Below are 19,189 nucleotides of genomic sequence, written 5' to 3' on the forward strand. Positions count from 1 at the left end.
TGAATTACAAGAAAATAAAAAATAAAAAATTAAACCACGCTAGACAAAAAGGTGATTAACCCAATAATTATAGGAAAAAATATTCTTGCACAATAACGTTGCCTTATTTGTGCATAACACAAGGCATATAAATTTCAACCATATATCTTGTATTGTGTACAAATTGTTCGATACTGTTGTAGAAGAATCACTTTCTCTAATTTATAAGAGGATACCCTCAATTACTCGAAAGATGACACTCGTATTCGCGCTTCTTTGAGAGCCACAGCCAGCCGACTCCACTCGCTGCCTCTCTCTCCTAATATCCGCGTCTCGTTGATTTAAGCGATTTTCTGTTGTTATTTTCTTTGTTAACCTGTTTGGTTCCCGGGAATCCGTAGAAAACGAAAAGAAAGTGGAATCGTGGGTCCTACCTACAAGTTTATTTTTCTTTGTTTTTGAAAAGAAAAGCTCTCAGTTAGGCGGAGTAGCGGTCTGAGTTTCAGTCTGTAATGCTTTTTCTGTCGCTAGTGATGCTCTTTTAGTTTTGGCTGTGTATTTGATGCGTTTGATGATAAAAAACTGCTTCAGAGCCGAAGCTTGGCGTTCAAATTTGATGGAATGCGACCTTATTGCTCTGATGATGCGTAGCCCACCGCCTGGTTTTCGATTTCAGTTCACCACTAAGCTTCGTACCAGTTCGAAGTCACCGTTGGTTTCTGTTAGATTGAACTGTTCGTCTTCTGCTGCTTTAGATGTTGTAGAATTGAACCCCACCAGTGATTCGGATTCCTCCGATACCCGAAACTCGCCGAGTCATTTTCATGAAGGGTTTCAGAGAAAACCCAGAAAGGAAACGGTTCGTGATTGGGATAATTCAGTCTCGTCGAGGGAGAAGATTGAAAAGAATGTAAGAAGTAGACCTCTGAGTTTGGATGGTAAGGAGAGGTTAAGACGTTATTCTGGGATGCTGCGTACTTGTGCTTCGAAAGGGTCTTTGAATGAGGGAAGAGCCATTCATGGGCAGGTGATCAAGAATGGGATAGACCCGGACTCTCATTTGTGGGTTTCGCTGGTCAATGCTTATGCAAAATGTGGGAGTCCCGTGTATGCGCGCAGAGTGCTTGATGAGATGCCTGAGCGGGATGTTGTGTCTTGGACTGCACTAATACAAGGGGTTGTGGCCGAAGGATTTGGTAGTGATGGTGTTAATTTGTTTTGTGAGATGAAAAGGGAAGGTGTAAGGCCTAATGAGTTCACGTTGGCTACTGGGTTAAAAGCTTGTGCTATGTCAATGGATTTAAAGTTTGCGACACAGGTGCATGCAGAAGCAATCAAAGTCGGGTGCTTCTGGGATTTGTTTGTCGGGTCTACTCTTGTTGACCTTTATGCCAAATGCGGTGAGATGGAACTTGCGGAAAGAGTGTTCTTTTGCATGCCTGAGCAGAATGCTGTCTCATGGAATGCCTTGCTTAATGGTTATGCCCAGGTGGGTTGTGGGAAAGAAGTATTGAATCTGTTTAGTAGAATGAGAGAATCAGAAATGAAGTTCAGCAAGTTCACCTTGTCTACTGTCCTTAAGGGTTGTGCGACCTCAGGGAGTTTGAGAGAGGGCCAGGCTGTGCATTCTGTGGCAATTAAAGTGGGGTTTGAACTAGATGAGTTTTTGGGTTGTAGTCTTGTGGATATGTACTCTAAGTGTGGGCTGGCATATGATGCACTAAAAGTATTTAAGATGATCAAAGATCCTGATGTAGTAGCTTGGAGTGCAATGATCACTTGCCTTGATCAGCAAGGTCATAGCCAAGAAGCCGCTCAGCTATTTTTGTTAATGCGATATGCAGGTGTCCCACCAAACCAATTTAGCTTTGCAAGTGTTGTTAGCGCTGCCACTGATTTGGGATACCTTCAGTATGGTGAAAGCATCCATGCTTGTATATGCAAGTATGGGTTTGAAAACAATACTTCAGTCAGCAATGCCTTAATTACTATGTACATGAAAAATGGATGTCCACAAGGTGGTGCCCGGGTGTTTGAGGCAATGACAGATCATGTATTGGTTTCGTGGAATGCCCTTTTATCCGGTTGCCATGGCTACAAAATCTGCAATCTAGGACCAAGAATCTTCTATCAAATGCTTGTGGAAGGTTTCATGCCAAACATGTACACGTATGTCAGTGTTTTAAGGTCTTGTTCTAGCCTGTGTGATCTAGGCTTTGGAAAGCAAGTACATGCCCATACAATAAAAAACAGCCTTGATGGTAATGATTTTGTTGGGACAGCTCTTGTCGACATGTATGCCAAAACCAAGTGCTTGGAAGATGCAGATGCTGTTTTCAATAAGTTGATTAATCGAGACCTCTTCACTTGGACTGTCATCATCACTGGTTATGCACAAACTGATCAAGCAGAGAAGGCTGTTAAGTACTTCAGTTTGATGCAACAGGAAGGTGTAAAGCCCAATGAGTTTACTATTGCCAGCTGTTTAGGTGGTTGCTCCCATATAGCTGCCATGGAAACTGGGCAGCAGCTCCATTCTATGGCAATTAAGGGTGGGCAGTTTGGTGACATTTTTGTTTCTAGTGCACTTGTTGATATGTATGCAAAATGTGGGTGCTTAGAAGATGCTGAGGCTATTTTTCAGGGCTTGGTTTTTCGGGATGCTGTTGCGTGGAACACAATGATATGTGGATATACGCAACATGGACAAGGACAGAAAGCTCTTGAAACCTTTTGGACAATGTTAGATGAAGGCACCATCCCAGATGAGGTTACCTTCTTAGGTGTTCTTTCTGCATGTAGCCACATGGGTCTAGTTGAAGAAGGGAAAAAACAGTTCAACTCACTGAGTGAAGAATTTGGGATTACTCCTACAGTTGAGCATTATGCTTGTATGGTTGATATTCTTGGTCGGGCTGGAAAATTTGATGAAATGGAACACTTCATCAAGAAGATGGAGCTAACACCACATGCATTGATTTGGGAGACTGTTCTCGGGGCTTGCAAAATGCATGGAAATGTGGAGTTTGGTGAAAAAGCTGCAGAGAAACTTTTTGAGCTTAAACCTGAGATTGACTCGACTTATATACTGCTGTCCAATATTTTGGCAGCCAAAGGTAGGTGGGATGATGTCAAAAAGGTCCGGTCATTGATGTCTATTCGGGGTGTTAAGAAGGAGCCTGGATGTAGCTGGGTAGAGATCAATGGTCAAGTCCACATCTTTGTGTCTCAAGATGGTTCACATCCAAAAATCAGGGATATTTATATAAAATTAGAGGAGCTTGGCCAAAAACTAATATCAGTAGGTTATGTCCCAAAAACAGAACATGTGCTTCATAATGTCTCTGACAGAGAGAAAAAGGAACATCTTAATCATCATAGTGAAAGGTTGGCTCTTGCTTTTGCCCTTATAAGTCCCAACCCTGTAAAAACGATTAGAATTTTCAAGAACCTACGCATCTGTGAAGACTGCCATGATGTTATGAAGTTCATCTCAGACATCACCAATCGGGAAATAGTTGTTCGTGACATTAATCGGTTCCACCACTTTAAGGGTGGCACCTGCTCCTGTCAGGATTATTGGTGATTTGGCCCCAGAGGTGTTTAGCAAGTTGACCCGTGCTGAAATTAAACTCTAATCCTTGGTATTGGAGTAACCATGCCCAAGTGCTAGTATCCAGGGCAAAAAAGACTTAAAAACTGAGAATCCAGGTATTTTCCTTCATGAATTAATATCCCATGTCATACACAGCATAAATGTTTGGACACCCCCTCCCCTCCTCCTCCAGACCTCCACACACACACACACACACAAAAAGAGGAAAAAGAGAGAGAAATAGGTCCATATGCATACACTACACATCCATGTCAACTTTTAGTGTTTGTTAGTCAATAATGTCCACATATTCCATCCAGGTTTTTGGAGCTCTCCTAGGTTAATTGAAGTTGAATATTGCAATGGCACTATAGTTGCCCCCTCAGTGCAAGTTCCCTATGACAATGGCCTGTCCTTGTAGGGACAGCCTTTTCATTGGATTGATGGGAGCAAATTGAAAGGTACAAATGCCTCCAGTTTTATAGAAGTCGGAACGCCTTTACAATCTGAAGTTCTTGTCCTTTCTTTTTTCTTTTTGGGTTTGAGATGTTCTTTCCCTTTGTTGCAGTTATTCTACATGATATCGTGCAGGCTGATGCTGCTGTTTTGGATTCTTTTGATGCAAATTTTGTTCAGAAGTCAGAACCAAGGTTAGCACTGTTTTTTTCGTGTTAAGGTAATTTAATCTGGTTGTTAAGCATGCATATCCATGTACAATACATACGTCCATGTATACTGTGATTCGATGTGGTTTTGACCAGTTTTTTTTCGGAACAGGGGCACAGGTCCAATATATTTGCATTTTCTTAGAAGTGAAGATATGTATTAGCAAATCTTTGTCTACTTGAAGTTCTATGAAACATGTGCATTGAAGATTGAGTTGTATTATTTGCTGGACTAAACAGAAGTTCACTCTTATTAAGTAACCTCTCTAACAGTTGACATGTAATAGATGGGTAAGATGAACGGAGAGAGAAGACAGCACACTCTAACATCACTCTGACAACCTATTACAAACTGTTGTTTATTTCAAGAAGAAACCATTGTTTTGCTGACTGAACTGAAAACTGCCTGGCTTCTTTGTCATTTGAAGCTTGACAGCTGCATGTGGATCTTGCAAATGATGTGGTAGACCATATGTGCAGGTATGTCCTGTCCAGAATTTGATTGATATAATTTTTCACAGGTGATATGATATTGCCCCCCTTGGTGCAAGTTGCCTATGAGATGACCTGTCTTTGTAGAGTCTTTCCATTGGATTGATGGGAGCAAATTGAAAGGTACCAATGCCTCCAGTCTTTCTATTAGATACTGGCATGACAAGTAGTTTAGGATAAGAACTTCAAGGAAGTTTTCTCAGATTTGTATAGTATAACTCGCGTTAAGAATCCTTCTATGGCGAATTATTTCAAGTTATGTAGTGGCTGGCATCCGTGGAACATAAGCTTTTATCAGAGCGGCTCAAGATTGGAGGGTGAATGTCTTTGCTTCGTTCTTCAATTTGTTGTACTCATTTAGAGGGAGACGGGGTGGTGAAGACAAGCTTTGTTGGGTCTCTTCCGAAATAGGGATATTTGACGTTAGATCATTCTAGAATGTCTGTGTCCCACATGATGGTACTTCCTTCATATTTGGCAAAATAAGGTCCCCATGAGAGCTTCATTCTTTGCTTGGTTGGACGCCTTAAGGAAGATCCTTACCATGGATAACCTAAAGAAACGACATGTCATAGTGGTTGATTGGTGTTATATGTGTAAGAGGTATGAGGAGTCTATAGATCATCTTTTTCTCTACTGAGAGATTGTTAGTGCCTTATGGAGTGCTATTTTCAGTTGTGTAGGGCTATCTTGGGTTATGCCTAGTCGAGTGGTAGACTTTTTACCTTTTAGTAGTCCTCATAGTGTAATATTGTGGAAAATGGTATTGTCCTGTCTTTTGTAGCGTCTTTGGGGGAAACGAAATTATATGAGTTTCGAAGACTGCGAGAGGACAATGGTGGAACTAAAGACTCTTTGCCTTTTTTTTTTTTTTTTGGCAATACTCTTCATCATTGGATAGCTACTTTAGACTATCCTAATTTGCTTGGTTTTCATGATTTTCTTGACATTTTTTTTTTCTTTCTAACTATGTATTTGTTTTGTATATTTTCTGTATGGTTGGATAATGCCTTTTGCGATTTCCAATGATATTTCGATTACTTACTAACAAAAAATAAAAAACAAAAAACAATGTATTTTCTTAACCCTTTTTTTTTTTCCTTTTATTTTTTGGGTTTGAGATGTTCTTCAGCCCCTTCATTGCAGTCATTCTATATGATATTTGGGCACTGTATTTTTTCATGTTTAAGGTAATTTAATCTGGTTGGTAACTATACATATGCATGGGTACATGCTGTGATTAGATGTGCTTTTTGCCTATTGTTTTCCAGAGGGGCACAGGACCGATATATTTGCTTTAAGATAGACGGTAACCTAATTATATAAATAGAAAATTTTATCAAAATTGACAAGATGCTTAGTGAGTCGACAATGAATTTTCTAAACATTTATCTAAAATAGCTAACCAAAGCTTCTTTTTCTTTTCCTTTTTTTAAAGAAAAAAAAAAAACTAATGGCTTTTTAAATTCATGCATTATCCGATTGTCTATTTTTTTTTTTTTTTAATATAATTTAAATATTCTTTTCTTATTCTTTCTTTATTTTTTAATCCAAACAACATAGAAATATGAGATAGAAATGTCATTGACGCAAAATCCTTCTCCAAGTTTAGCTCAAATGCAAAATGCACTTGGTTAGAGAATAGATGTACACATTTTTTAAGCTTTTGGTTAGCCATTTTACATTCAACTCTAAAATATATAAGCCACTGTAAATGATATAAGGCAGCTCAACGGGTTCTTTGTCAGCATCTCCAGCAACCTAATATAACTTCGAGTGGTTGCACATACTTGCATCATGAAATTGGTTGACGTTCTTATAAATACACATTAAGAAATGGTAGGGAGCACAACAAAAATTGAAGTTGCTAGAAATAGCATGATTGAGGTGTTCCTGCAGAGAACCTTCCTACTCCTTTGTTTCTGTATCCTCATCGGAGTGTGGATTCTCAACTTCACTCTCGCTACTAAAACCACCATCATTACTGAAAAATGAAGGCCTTGCTCTGGCTGAATCAGAATTTTGACAGAGGTCATACTTGACAAATTTGATCTTCTTCTGTTCAGCACTTCTCCCTTCTTTCCGTTTTCTTCCGCCATTTTCTGTCAACTTCATTGTGTGGGCAGCAGCGACAAATGCAGTGCTCGTGGATTCGTTCTTCATATCCTCATTTGCATCTTCGTCTTCCCCCTTATTATCAATGTAAAAGAGAACATCATCATCTAGTTTTTTGCCCTCCAACTTAGATGAAGGCTGTTCAAAGTCTGCTTTGGAGATATCAAGAACTAATTTGGTACGACATTTTGAAATGCTCTCGTCAAATACTCTTATTCCTCGATCCTCAAGGTTTAGAAGCCACTCTGAAGAATGAGATCATTCAAAATTAAAAATTAGATTTACAAGTTGGTCATAACTATAGAGTGCACCAAAAATGTATTAGAGCTACTCACTAATAAGAGCTTTAGGTGAGGATCCATTTGATCGATTCGCATTTTCCTCCAACCCATTCTGGCTCGTGAGCCATTTAATAATTTGGGAAGGTAAATGTGAACCGGCGAAGGCGTCTATGTAAGAGATGGCTCTCATCTGATCCCCAACTTCCCTGCAGCAAGGCCAATATTCGATGAGACTTTGCACTTGGGGTTTCATTAGAATTTCAACATCACTCATTCTTTAGTACCTGAAAAATTCTACAGCCTCATGTGTAATAATCAATCTCACCATGGCAAGACATTTCATGTGCTCAGCAGGTACATAAATTGCTCTCTCAGGACTTAGAAAAGAATACTCCACCAATATAACAGCATCATAGAGGACTTTTCTTAACAAAACTTCATCTTCAGAACTCTGCATAGACATATTTCCATGGGACGCTCTTTAGAATTAGGACCATCCTCAAGATATAGATGCTTACTTCCATGGTGAAATGAGAAACGTTTTACTAATAAATGTACTCTGCAACTAAAAGCTCAACATTCCAAGAAATATATGCCCAAGAAATAATTGATAACCTTTAAAAATATAGAAAATGCATAGGAGCTCAAAATAAATGCTATGACTTCAATGATTCTGCTCAAACTGATATTTTCCTCCAAAGTAGCAAATTTGTGGTATTGATAATAAAGGACAAGATCCTAAGAAAGATTGGCTGTGCTCTGAGGAGAAGTAAAACTTATCAATTCAGATCACTGGTTTCATCAACTCAAGTTCCTATTAGTTTAGATTGTAGAACGACTTAAACAATTTGCATACATAATTTGACATGCATATGCACTCACACACGCCGACGCACCTAGGAAGCGAGAAAACATACCAATTATAGGGAATACATATTAGTAGATTAAGCATTCAAAGAAAGACATACTAACCAATAGGGAAGTCACAGGTAAAACCGTCTCCAGCAGCATTCGGACAAGGGTCTCTGTCGACAAATAAACCGGTATGTAAGCATATCAAAGTTGAAATCAGACAAAATCATATTGTAATAGGACATGCTAAATTATTTCATCGAGTACAATGCATTGAGTTACAGAGAAGCTGTTCAACAGTGTTCCAAAAGTGAGACTCTACAAACAATCCTAAGTAAAAGAGGAACATCATAAACGTTAATGTATACCAATAAGAAAAACAGTATATAAACATATACAATAAGAATCTTGTTGTGAATTTTCCAAATATTAAGCCAAAAAATATAAAAATGAAGACTACTAACCGAAAAAGTAAAAGTTCCCAAAGCCAGTAATTGAACCAACAGCCCAACTCCTCAGCTTCTTCTCCAACTCTTCCCTCGCAATCCCAGCACGGAAGCTCACGCACAGTTCCAATAGAAACACCTCTGCAATGACAACTGCAGCCAAGTGACCAACTCCACATCCTCCTACACTAAGCCTTTCACAAACTTCACCGCTCACAAGCGGCAAGAAAGACTCTATTCCGTCATTCGAATCGATCCAAACGCGAACTAAATCCACAAAAGGAGTCATCAGATTCGAACCAACCGAACTGCATTGCTCACCATAATCCTTACAGCAAGACACATTTATGTACCCAAGAATGGCTTCCACCAAAGACTTAGCCTCCCTCATTGCCTTCCTCTCTCTCTTCGAACCCGAGTCCTTTCCCAACAACTCAACCACCACCCTGTACACCTCGAACACCACCGGAGCGAGCAATGCTATGCTCTTCGAAGCACCACACGAAACCGAACACTCCGATACCAGTTGAAACAGGTCCTTTGAGGCAGAAATCCGATCCAAAAGGTCATCTTTCGGTGAATTCCGGCCACGAAAGGTTAATCCGGCGTAGACCCAGATAGATTCGAGAGGTGGGTCAAGCTGGGCTTGCATTAACTCGTGGAATACATGAATGAAATGTGAGAAATTGGGGGCTTCTTTGTGGGTTTCGGCTAAGAGGTTTCGTATTGACTCGTTTAACGTGAGCTCGTAGTTTTTGCCTGTAATGGGATCGTTAGAGTTTTGTTGAGTTGTGGAATTTGTGGGTTCGATTAGAGTCAAAGACATGGTGCTTGTTGTTGGGATTGAATGGGAGTGAATTAGAGAGAGGAGCCAATGCTGAAAGCAAAAACCCTAACAAAGCATGACATTAGGGTTTAAGGGCCGAAAGTAATTGTAGCGGCGACCTCAAAGTTCGAATCATACTGCTTTGAAAACAATTTCTGCAGCGACTTCACTAGCAGTGATAAGAAAAGAAAAAAAAAAAAAAAAACCTTTTAAGTCGACATCTTTAATTGATTAAAGTGAGTATTGTCGCCTTTTAAGCGATTGTTTCGACCTAAAATATTTTTTTGAAAATATATTTTTTGTATTTGTTCTTATAAAAAAAACAAAAAAATTACTCAACAGCTATTTCTCAAAAATATCTACAAATATATGTAGTATGAATGTTCTTTAAATAAATGGATAACTTCACAAAAGGGTATTGAATTATACGTCGTTTTGAGATAAGGATACTGAACTAGCAAACATCTCAAATTGAAGTATCCACGTTTTCAAACGTCTCATTTAAGGGTATTCCGTTATATTTTTTTTAGGAAAAAAAAATGTTAGGATTTAGGTGTTGGTCAGAATTTAACGGATTTTGCTAAAATACCCATGCCTTAATCTTTGAAAAAAATTTATAATTTTTTATTTTTTAAAAATGGGTATTTTAGAAATTTTGACAGGATTTAACACAAATCCTAACGGAGTACTCTTAAGTGAGACGTTTAAAAGCATGGATACCCAAATTTGAAACGTTTGCTAGTTCAGTACCCTTATCTCAAAACCGTGTATAATTCGATATCCTTTTGTAAAGTTATTCCAAATAAATTAGAGAAATGCTTGGTGTCTCATTGTTTACGTGGACCACTAATATGAGAGATATTAGAAAGAATGATTTTTTAAAAACATTATTAATCCGCATAGATAGAAATGAGACACCGAACATTTCTCAATAAATTAACATAATACCAAATCTTTCTCCGAAAGCATTTAATTTTTCCTTTCACAAATAAAAAATCTATCCCTTCAATATATTGATCCTCTAGTTTTTCTCCATGTTATATCTTTAAGTGATTAAAATTATTAATTATATAAAGTTATGAAAAAAATAATTAAATAACTTCATAGCAAAAATTAATATTCCTTACACCAATCAATAAATTTTGACGCGGCTATTCTTTGGGTCAGGGTCAACTTCTTCTCCTACTCGTATAATTTTTGTTTTTTGTTTTTTTGTTTTTTAAATAAAACTCCAAACACGTGTTATCTCGCACCCTATTGGTGGAAAGCAAGGGATCCGCTGTGCTCCGCTCAAAGTAGCCAATCAGAAACAAATAAACAGCAAAACGTTTGTCCCCTTTTTTAAGGTTTTTTCTTGTAGGTACGTAGCAAAACATAACCAGAGAGAGAGAGAGAGCGCATATTGTCCGTATGATCAGTATTTTGGTGTCTCACCAAAAGATTAAATTTTGGTGAAAATTCTCTATAAATATCAAATTGGCTGTGTTTATAGCAGGTCTAACAAATTTTGTTCCCCAACTGTTTGTTGAAAGTCCCTGTTTTCTTCGAATCCTGGAGACTCTTTGGTAGTGGCGAAAATGAAGTCTCTGCTTTTCGTCGTAGTGTCTGTGCTGCTCGTCTCAGCATGGATACCAGTCTCTCGTTGTTCCAAGAAACCCGTGATGGGAGCCAGAAAGGAAGATATTCCGTACATCAAATGCCAGGTCTGTGAGAAGCTCGCAGCTCAGCTGTACCACCAGGTTCAGAAGAAGCAAGCTGAGATCTCTCCCAAGAAGGTTTTTTTTTTTTTATTATTGTTTTTGTCATTTGGGTTGTCCACTTATTCATTTCAATACAAGTATTTGAGAAGTGAGTTTGTGGGTTTTGTTTATTCTGTTGAATTTGATTCTGGTTTTGGTGTATCGTTTGTATTTGGGGTCAGATCTCAGAGTATCAAATAATTGAGATGGCGGAGAATGTTTGTAATCTGAAGAAAGCTGAAGCGGATTGGATTTTACGGATAGATATTGTGGAACAACGGGATAAGTTAGAGGTAAGAAGAATTTAATCTCTGGGTTTGTTTTGGTGCTGTTTGATGAATTGGCTGTTTGAAATTGTGATTTTACTTGGGTTTTATTAGTTATTGTTTGGATCTTTGTGGACCTAGTCTGGCAGGAACGCGTTTTCCATAAATGAAACTAATGGGGGATGGTATTTTGGTAGGAATCGTACATGGCATTTTCTTTATGATAAGCCAATGTCGCATTGATGTATTTCTACTTATTTTATGGGCAATCTGAAAGCATAATTTTGATTTTCAATGCCTTGAATTGCTAACTCATTTAAGTTTCATCTCGTTTCAGCTGGTGGAACAAGACTCTGAAGGACAATGCAATTCAGAGTGTAAGACAATTGAGCGGGCTTGCCAAGAAGTGAGATTTTGTCACTTGATCTGTATATTATTTGATGTCTTGGTCTGGTTGCTATTATGAAACTCTATAATGGCAAAGAAATTGACTGAGTTGTTAGGTTTTCAGATACTACCAAGCAAATCTAAAAGAAATGTTCAGCAATCTTTAAATTTCTTGTATTCATCTACCTCCTGAAGATTCTCTATAATTTTTGGTCCTTACATATTATTCTATTAACCTCAGTTCCAGATGTGTTATAATCATATCGCTACTTGTGGAATTTGCAGGTCATGGGGTATTCTGATACTGATGTTGCTGAATTTCTATATAAATCCAAGCCTGATATTGATTCACTGGTTAGCTTTCTATGTAACGACCTTACTAAAGCATGCAGTACCAAGCCACCTCCAGTTCCCAAGGTAACTGCATTCTGATTTCTGAACTGATACTTTTAGGTCATTTCTTTATGCATAATACATATTACATAGCTCTCCGTGGACCATTTTTCATTGAATAATTTGAAATGGATTGAGATTTGTTGACTTAAAGCTTTTGGAGAAAAACAAAATTGCAGATCATCTTGGAATCTAACGTAGACATTAATTTAGTCTTGATGATTCCAGTGCTGAAGCAATTTACTTTTTACAATTTTTACATATTCTTGCCAATATATTGGACATGGCAATGCTGCCCTTGATTTAAATCCCATATATTCATGAATGCTTTTCGTCGAGCAACACCTAATTCCTAGATACATTTTCAGACTTATCATTAAATGTGGTCTAAGCACCTCAATAAGTATTATTGTGAAAGAGGATGAGAACTTTCTGGTAAAAATGGTTTCCATTGATGATGTTTTTGTACTTCCTGACAAAAAAAAAATGATGCAAGAGTCCTAAGTAATGAAATCCTCCATAGACACAGCATATCTTCCGGCTAGAAGTCAGTCTCTGAACATTTTATATTCCCTTCCCAGATTTTGCTATAAATTACTACGTAGCTTTGCACTAGCATATGGCTATACACTTTTCATATAACTTAATTGTACCATATATGAACAAGCTCATTGTATCCAAAGGTATATTACTTGGATAAGTGGATGTCTTGGCATTTATTTCAAGACCCTCTCCCTGTCATTAGATATTTCAACTAGTTGGCTATCATAGTGTGTGACATTGATAATGAGATAATTGGTTTTGCACCATTGATCAAAGAACTAAAGGGTTAAATTTGTACCGCACTAAATTATATTCTATCTGTTGCACAGGATAGGACCCCTGGAGAACTTTTTGAGCCCAAATCAGCTAAAGAGGCTGAAATGGAAAAGATAATGAAATCTATGGAGGTGATTATTTATTATTGCTTTAGACCTTATGTTTTATATGTTGATTTGGGCTATGTTGGATTTGGCCTTTATTCTGCTTCTCTGTGCTTCAGGGTATGCCAGGAGCACCCGGCATGAAAATGTACTCCAGAGACGATTTGATGAACATGAAAAATTTCGGCAATGAAGGTGATGACGATGAAGACGATGACGATGACGAGGCACAATTCCCCTCCAAATTGGTACTATGAAAATCCCGTCTTTGATTATAGTTTCTGTAAGAATGTATTATGCTTATCGTTAAAGAATCCTTTTAAACAGGGAGAAGTTCTGAGGAAGAAAGAAAGTACGAAGGGCGATTGGAGACAGAAGTTCACCGAAGGGATCACAAATGTGAGGGACTCGCTAAAGAAACACGCATACAAAGTCTCCAACCGGGTAAGGCAGTGGTGGAGAAGAAAGAAAGCAGCAGGTTCAAAGAATTTGAAGGCCAGCAAGTCAGATCTTTAGCTCCCCCACTAATCACAAACGTTACAGGAGAAGTGAGGATCTGCTTGTTTTCGTTCGTTGTATCAAATATCTTTTGTTAGGCAATACAAAACACAAATTTTGATAGTAGGAATTTGAGTACAATAAAAGCTTATCTTCTGGAACTTTTTTGTTTTATTTTATCATTATCTATCTCCGTTTTTGTTCTTTTTTTTTTTTTCTCAAGCGAAGGGACAGCCTTCTTGCAATCACGCTTGTTAATATACACGAGCGAGCAGAATTGTCACTGGAACAAAATGAACTGTGTTTTGCAGATCTTGAAAATTCGTTTGATTTAGCCGGATAGAGGTCTCCAAAAAAGATTTGCTCCTGAGAAAGTCTCGGACAGCCCATCCCTTGTTTAAGCAAGTGAGCCTCATATTCATAGACTTTCTCGCATTAGAAATTCAGCAGCAAATTTTGGAAATCCGAATCCCCATTAGCCACAGGCAACCTATCATTGATAGCATAGCTTCATAATGATTTACTAGACTCCAAGCAGAAAATGATAAGACACTAAAGAACAAATTGATTGAGAAATGTTGATTATAAATCAAATTCAAAATTTTTCAGCATTACACATCAATATTATCCCGTGAAATCATAAGAAAGGATAATCTGATACAGATAAGTTGCAGTTTCTTCAAAACCAACCCCACTGCAATTCATGCTTCACGTACTAATTGTAGGCAGCTTTTAAATAGCGGCTGAGAAACAATAATGGAAAGCAAATTGGAAACATAAAACTCAGCGCATCTTATAGTTTTGAATTTTTGAGACCGAGCAGCGCCGACCATTCAATGAATATTTGAGCATTATATCAACATCTCGGGGATTTTTCTTGTTTTGATTCACAGTCATGGTCCCAACTAATGTTTCACCTTCGCATATGGTCAGCACATCTTCCAGGTACAGGACTGTTTGCTTCCAATGAGTAACCTTTGATCTAGGCCCTGCACGATATTCCAATCAGAAAAATATTAATTAACAGTTTAACAAGCCTGTATGGCTGAAACCAACCTGGCTTGGTCCAACCACCTTGCATATAATCATAGTAAAGACAGAAACACAGACAAAGCAATGCCAACAAGATGTCCCAAAAAGCTAAACCACAGGTTTTCACACTTGGTTTCCACTTCATAGTGATTCAGTGAAGGTTGAAAGAGTATTATAAGATACCAACTAATGACACCAAGACAGTCCAGAAAGACACACCAGTTAAACTACAACCTCAGTAAGTGTGTGCTGATGGCCGTCCAATCTAGAAAAGGTCCCATGGATATAAATTTGATTGACTTGATACTATAGTCAGATATGGAATTTATAAACCTAGCTTATGGGGCATTAGCAAGTGCAAGAATGAAATATGTTAAACCTCGGGTATAAAGAAATGCTTTTTCCTTTAAACCATAAACAGATTAAATCATTACATGTACTGCAACAAAACTTAATCCAGACAATAAAATTACCAAAAGAGAAGCACGTAAAGAAAGAAATCAACCTGTGGAGAAGCCTGTCAACTTATGACACTTGCTAAATGATACATCGAAATAGGCTACAAGAGCATGGATGTAATCATCACGTTCTGCCACAAGCTTGAAAGGAGCAGTGAAGGAAGCATCCCCAGGAGCCATCTTGGAGATATCCATTACCTGAATGAAGGGAAGCAAATGAACTTACATTAGCCAAAAAGCAAAGTATCCGCCTTCATAAGGACCAATCAGAAAGCAAAAACGAAAAGCAAACTAAATCTACCATCAAACAATATCTAATATTATTTCATATGTTTGTGTCAGTATGCCCCTGTAATTCCCACCTTAAGTAGCTCGCAGTTCGTAACAATTTGATTCTGATCAACTGTGTCAACAAGGGGCTCCATCAAGGCTTGCTTCTTGATGCAACTCATGTCAAAGCCATATACATTATTCCAAACTGGAGAATGAAATTGGCAACGGGAAAAAGTTAGAACAAATAAATTACACTGCACCATCATGTTGTAATTGGAAAAAAAACTTAGCAATTCATATTCCCACAACAGCAACAGAGTGAGTTAACAGGCTCCTGTACTATCCAGACAAAAAAATGGATCTTAAACCAAAAGTATCTGCTTTTGTACATGCAGAAGTCAATAGTCTTACATTCAATCTTGTCATCTTTGTACTCTGCATCCTCGATGGCTGTCAAGTATAGAGAAGTTTTGTCAGGTAGCACAACTCCATCCTCAGCCTGGATAAATGAAAAAGAATGAAAAAATAAAATTAACACTAATGATTTAAACAAACTGTAGCATAGTTAAATAACACAAACCATTGCACCAAGAAAGTTGAAAAAATAATCACTAAATACCAAATTATAGCATAACAAAACACAACCATGGAAGTGAGCATATGAACAGAAAAAAAGCAATACAAGGAATAATCTTACAACTAAATTAATTGAGTGTTCTAAACCTATGTTTACAGCCCACCATTTACTGGACATGATAGCCTAGTACACACCAAGGCAAAGATCACATTGCAAGAGAAGACCTGCTAAATTTGAAACCTTAGGTATAAAGAGAGCAAACTTTCAGGAACCGACTGCATATTTTTTCATGAAAGTTGATCACTATGAAGTATGAGAAAATACAAGATAATGACTCTCACTACTCTCTCCATCATAGTTCTCCATCCACAACTCTATGAATGATATAAATCTATAGGAGCCCAAAGCTCCCACCATTCAACAGAAGGTCCAATTCCAAGGCCGCAACAATCTGAAGCTTCCAACACTTACTTCATTATAACATGCATATTATATGTAATAGAAAACAATTATGTTTATCTGTAGGATAATAACAGATATAGATTTGAACTTGTAAATAAGTGTTCATGTTGTTGCAATTAAAAATATAAAATAAAAAGGAAAAGGTCTAACTTTAAGGCAACTTAGATCTGTAGAATACTGTAATATTGATCTGTAGAATAAATATGATTATTGTCGGAATTAATAAAGTCACTGGCATAAGACCAGCCAGTTTTAGATCTAGTAGAAATAAAGGAAATTTGGAATGTAAATGACAGCAGCAACTTACAAGCCATTTATCACGAGCATACAGGACTGTATTCAACATATTCTCAAACAATAAAAAGTAACCCATCCATTCTGAAATAATTATATCCACTTTAGTCACTGGAAGCTCAATTTCTTCAACTTTTCCCTTCAAAACCGTTATAACTGTAACAACAAATGATGAATGAGTAAATGCATAAAGCTGCAACAATCGAAGCAAATACTGAAAGAGAAAGAAAATAACATGTCAAAAACAATAACATCACCATTAGAATATCCGTTAGCTTCAACAATCTCCTTTGCCATGTCAGCCATATGGGAGCATTCAACCTGGGAATGGAAAATTTGTAAAGTCAGTACAATATTTAGCCTATGTGACCAAATTACATGGTAAAATAAGAAGAGACGCAACATATACTTACAAATTGATATATTTAAACAAAAAAAAAATATTGAAAAACATACCGCATAAACATGTTCTGCCCCAGCTCTGGCACAAAATAGGGACAAAATTCCTGTCCCAGCTCCCACATCAAGAACCACTTTGTTCTTGAATAGAAACTTATTTTGATAAATAACGTTTTGGTATGTCTTAGTTCTCACAACATCTTTCAGCATTTCCTGCAATGTAAGGAGGGTCACAAAAATAATAAAAGATTAGCAATACAATGTTACGACAACAAAATCTAACATTAACACTACCCTGCATCCAGGTTGTGTCAACTTACTTCATGAATACCTGAAAATACACACAAAGACCAAAATAAGCTTTTGCAGGACGCATCATCAATGCAAACGAAAAAAAAGGGGGGAAAAAGAAAAGAAAAAGCGAGAGACCCCAAATCCATTCTCGAACCTCATCATCCACACACAAGATTACAATGAGCAACTACAAATACTATTGTCACAGATAGCATTCAGGAATTAAGACAAAACCAATATAAAAACATTTACCCATTTAAGCAAAAACAAGAAAAGCCATTGTGTTTTTTCGATGAATAAAAAAGAAAAAACTGTCATAACTTGCTGTGAAGAAAAGAAAAACTTCCACTCAACCAATCCAAACAAACTTTCTACATTAGTTGATTCAAAGCTCTAAACTATCCACAAAACCGCGACAACCCAAAATCATAAAAGATTGGGGAAAAAAAAAACTTTCTTTTCCACAAACTGTTACGAAGGCTTTATTTCGAAGCTTTCCCTTTTCTTTTCCCCAGTTTTCTCGGAAACCAAATGGAAGGTCTGTCCTCGAGGCTTACCGAAGTGAGAGTAAGAATCGAAGTAATAGTCAGCGCTGGTTTTCTCATCGCCGTCGAGAAGCGAGTCGTCGTCGGGCTCGCACATGGACTCGTCGTGGTTGGAGCACTCGGTGGTCTCATCGGGGTCCTCGAAGCGAGCCTTGGCGTCGTGGAGCTGGTGCGAGCTGCTGAAGCTGCTCGAGCTCTGATTGGTGTCGTTATTGCTGTTCTTGCGGCGACCCATTTGAGAGCGAAAAAATTAGGGCTTTTGGTGTGGGGGTTTATGGCTTTCTACAGTGCTTTGCTTTGCGCAGCTGAGCTCTCTATGGGTATATGTGAGAGAGAGAGCGAGCACAGGTCCTTGGGTTTAAATAGTGGGAGCTCCATTTGGTTTTCAAGTTCAATTGCCAATTTGCCTATAGCGAAGGAAATCATACGTTGTCGTTTTGGTTAGCACATTCACATTGCAGTTGCTGCCCTACCCTGAAAACAGTGTTCATCGTCAGTTTTTGTCTGGACAGTGATTCCTTTAGCGGATTTGGATCCAGTGCCCTATCACCTAGGGTAATACATTTTTTTGACCGTTCATTTTCAGATCACGACAATAATACTAAATAAAATAAAATTAAAAAAAAAAAAAAAAAAGTGGCTTAGAAGACCCACTCGGCCACCTCCAAATCAGCCATTGGAGGTGGCTAAACCACTCCCATAGTCAAGGGGTGGCCGCCACCCAAGCCACTTCTCTCTTTTTTCTTTTTTCTTTTTTCTTTTTTCTTTTTTTAAAATAAAAAAATCATGTTACAATTTGGACTCTTCAGATAAAATGTAGTGCACCATATCTCCTCCCCTCTATGAAATGTTAGGGAATTGTAGAAGCTGTAATTTCAAAAAATCTATGAATAAACCGTCAAAATAGAACTACGTATACCTTCAATAAAAATAAAATAAAAACATAAAGTAAAATGGTGGCCGAATCACCTCGGAAGTGGCCAACCATCCACTTGAGGGTGGATACTTAAAAGGGAATTTCGTAATAAAATTCTTAAAGAAACCAAATTAGTAGTTTCCACCCTCTATCTATATAAGGTTGAGCCTTCGAATTTGATAGAACTTGCTTCGAAATGCTATATGTTGTTTTAGCTTTCGTGTTTTTAAAAACTTTTTCAAAATTTTAAGAACAAAAAATGAAAATTTTGTAACAACATAAAAAGTCACCTGTAGATTTTTTTTTTTTTTTTTTTTTTTTTTTTTTTTTTTTTTTTTTTTTTTTTTTTTTATGTCCAATCATTTTAGTTAATGCTTTCTCTATATTATCATGATTTTATTCTTTTAAAATAATTTAATTAAAAATAGTAACAAAATATTTTGAAAATTTTATAGTTAAATTATATCTTAAAATCTAGACTA

At 37.4% G+C, this 19,189-nt stretch overlaps 4 protein-coding genes across 7 annotated transcripts; 2 read left to right on the plus strand and 2 right to left on the minus strand.

The window, feature by feature from the left end:
* Positions 1-158: 158 nt before the first annotated feature.
* Positions 159-5,599, plus strand: LOC133858001 (pentatricopeptide repeat-containing protein At2g03880, mitochondrial-like). Of its 3 annotated transcripts, XM_062293405.1 has the most exons (5): positions 159-3,690; positions 3,895-4,035; positions 4,143-4,224; positions 4,352-4,719; positions 4,819-5,599. In XM_062293405.1, exon 1 carries the CDS (start codon positions 542-544, stop codon positions 3,563-3,565), a length of 3,024 nt encoding a protein of 1,007 aa, XP_062149389.1. In that variant the 5' UTR covers positions 159-541; the 3' UTR covers positions 3,566-3,690; positions 3,895-4,035; positions 4,143-4,224; positions 4,352-4,719; positions 4,819-5,599. The 3 variants fall into 3 exon arrangements, with proteins under 3 accessions (XP_062149389.1, XP_062149388.1, XP_062149390.1); XM_062293404.1 differs by having other exon boundaries at positions 4,352-5,599; XM_062293406.1 differs by lacking the exon at positions 4,352-4,719 and having other exon boundaries at positions 4,761-5,599.
* Positions 5,600-6,315: 716 nt separating this feature from the next.
* LOC133856553 (uncharacterized) lies at positions 6,316-9,380 on the minus strand. Its single transcript, XM_062291608.1, has 5 exons — positions 8,444-9,380; positions 8,100-8,152; positions 7,412-7,578; positions 7,182-7,333; positions 6,316-7,091 (listed from the first exon to the last, which is right to left on the minus strand). The coding sequence occupies exons 1-5, from the start codon at positions 9,249-9,251 to the stop codon at positions 6,640-6,642; spliced, it is 1,632 nt and encodes a 543-aa protein (XP_062147592.1). The 5' UTR covers positions 9,252-9,380; the 3' UTR covers positions 6,316-6,639.
* Positions 9,381-10,613: 1,233 nt separating this feature from the next.
* On the plus strand, positions 10,614-13,618 carry LOC133856469 (uncharacterized). Its single transcript, XM_062291502.1, has 7 exons — positions 10,614-11,026; positions 11,173-11,283; positions 11,594-11,662; positions 11,929-12,060; positions 12,909-12,986; positions 13,079-13,207; positions 13,287-13,618. The coding sequence occupies exons 1-7, from the start codon at positions 10,829-10,831 to the stop codon at positions 13,473-13,475; spliced, it is 906 nt and encodes a 301-aa protein (XP_062147486.1). The 5' UTR covers positions 10,614-10,828; the 3' UTR covers positions 13,476-13,618.
* A 392-nt stretch (positions 13,619-14,010) lies between these two features.
* Positions 14,011-18,156, minus strand: LOC133856467 (probable protein arginine N-methyltransferase 1). Of its 2 annotated transcripts, XM_062291500.1 has the most exons (9): positions 17,804-18,156; positions 17,273-17,283; positions 17,010-17,165; positions 16,811-16,874; positions 16,567-16,709; positions 15,632-15,719; positions 15,310-15,425; positions 14,995-15,145; positions 14,011-14,446 (listed from the first exon to the last, which is right to left on the minus strand). In XM_062291500.1, exons 1-9 carry the CDS (start codon positions 18,024-18,026, stop codon positions 14,241-14,243), a joined length of 1,158 nt encoding a protein of 385 aa, XP_062147484.1. In that variant the 5' UTR covers positions 18,027-18,156; the 3' UTR covers positions 14,011-14,240. The 2 variants fall into 2 exon arrangements, with proteins under 2 accessions (XP_062147484.1, XP_062147485.1); XM_062291501.1 differs by lacking the exon at positions 17,273-17,283 and having other exon boundaries at positions 17,804-18,089.
* Between the last annotated feature and the right edge of the window lie 1,033 nt (positions 18,157-19,189).

Source organism: Alnus glutinosa, chromosome 14 (genome assembly GCF_958979055.1).
Source record: "Alnus glutinosa chromosome 14, dhAlnGlut1.1, whole genome shotgun sequence".
Classification (NCBI taxonomy): domain Eukaryota; kingdom Viridiplantae; phylum Streptophyta; class Magnoliopsida; order Fagales; family Betulaceae; genus Alnus; species Alnus glutinosa.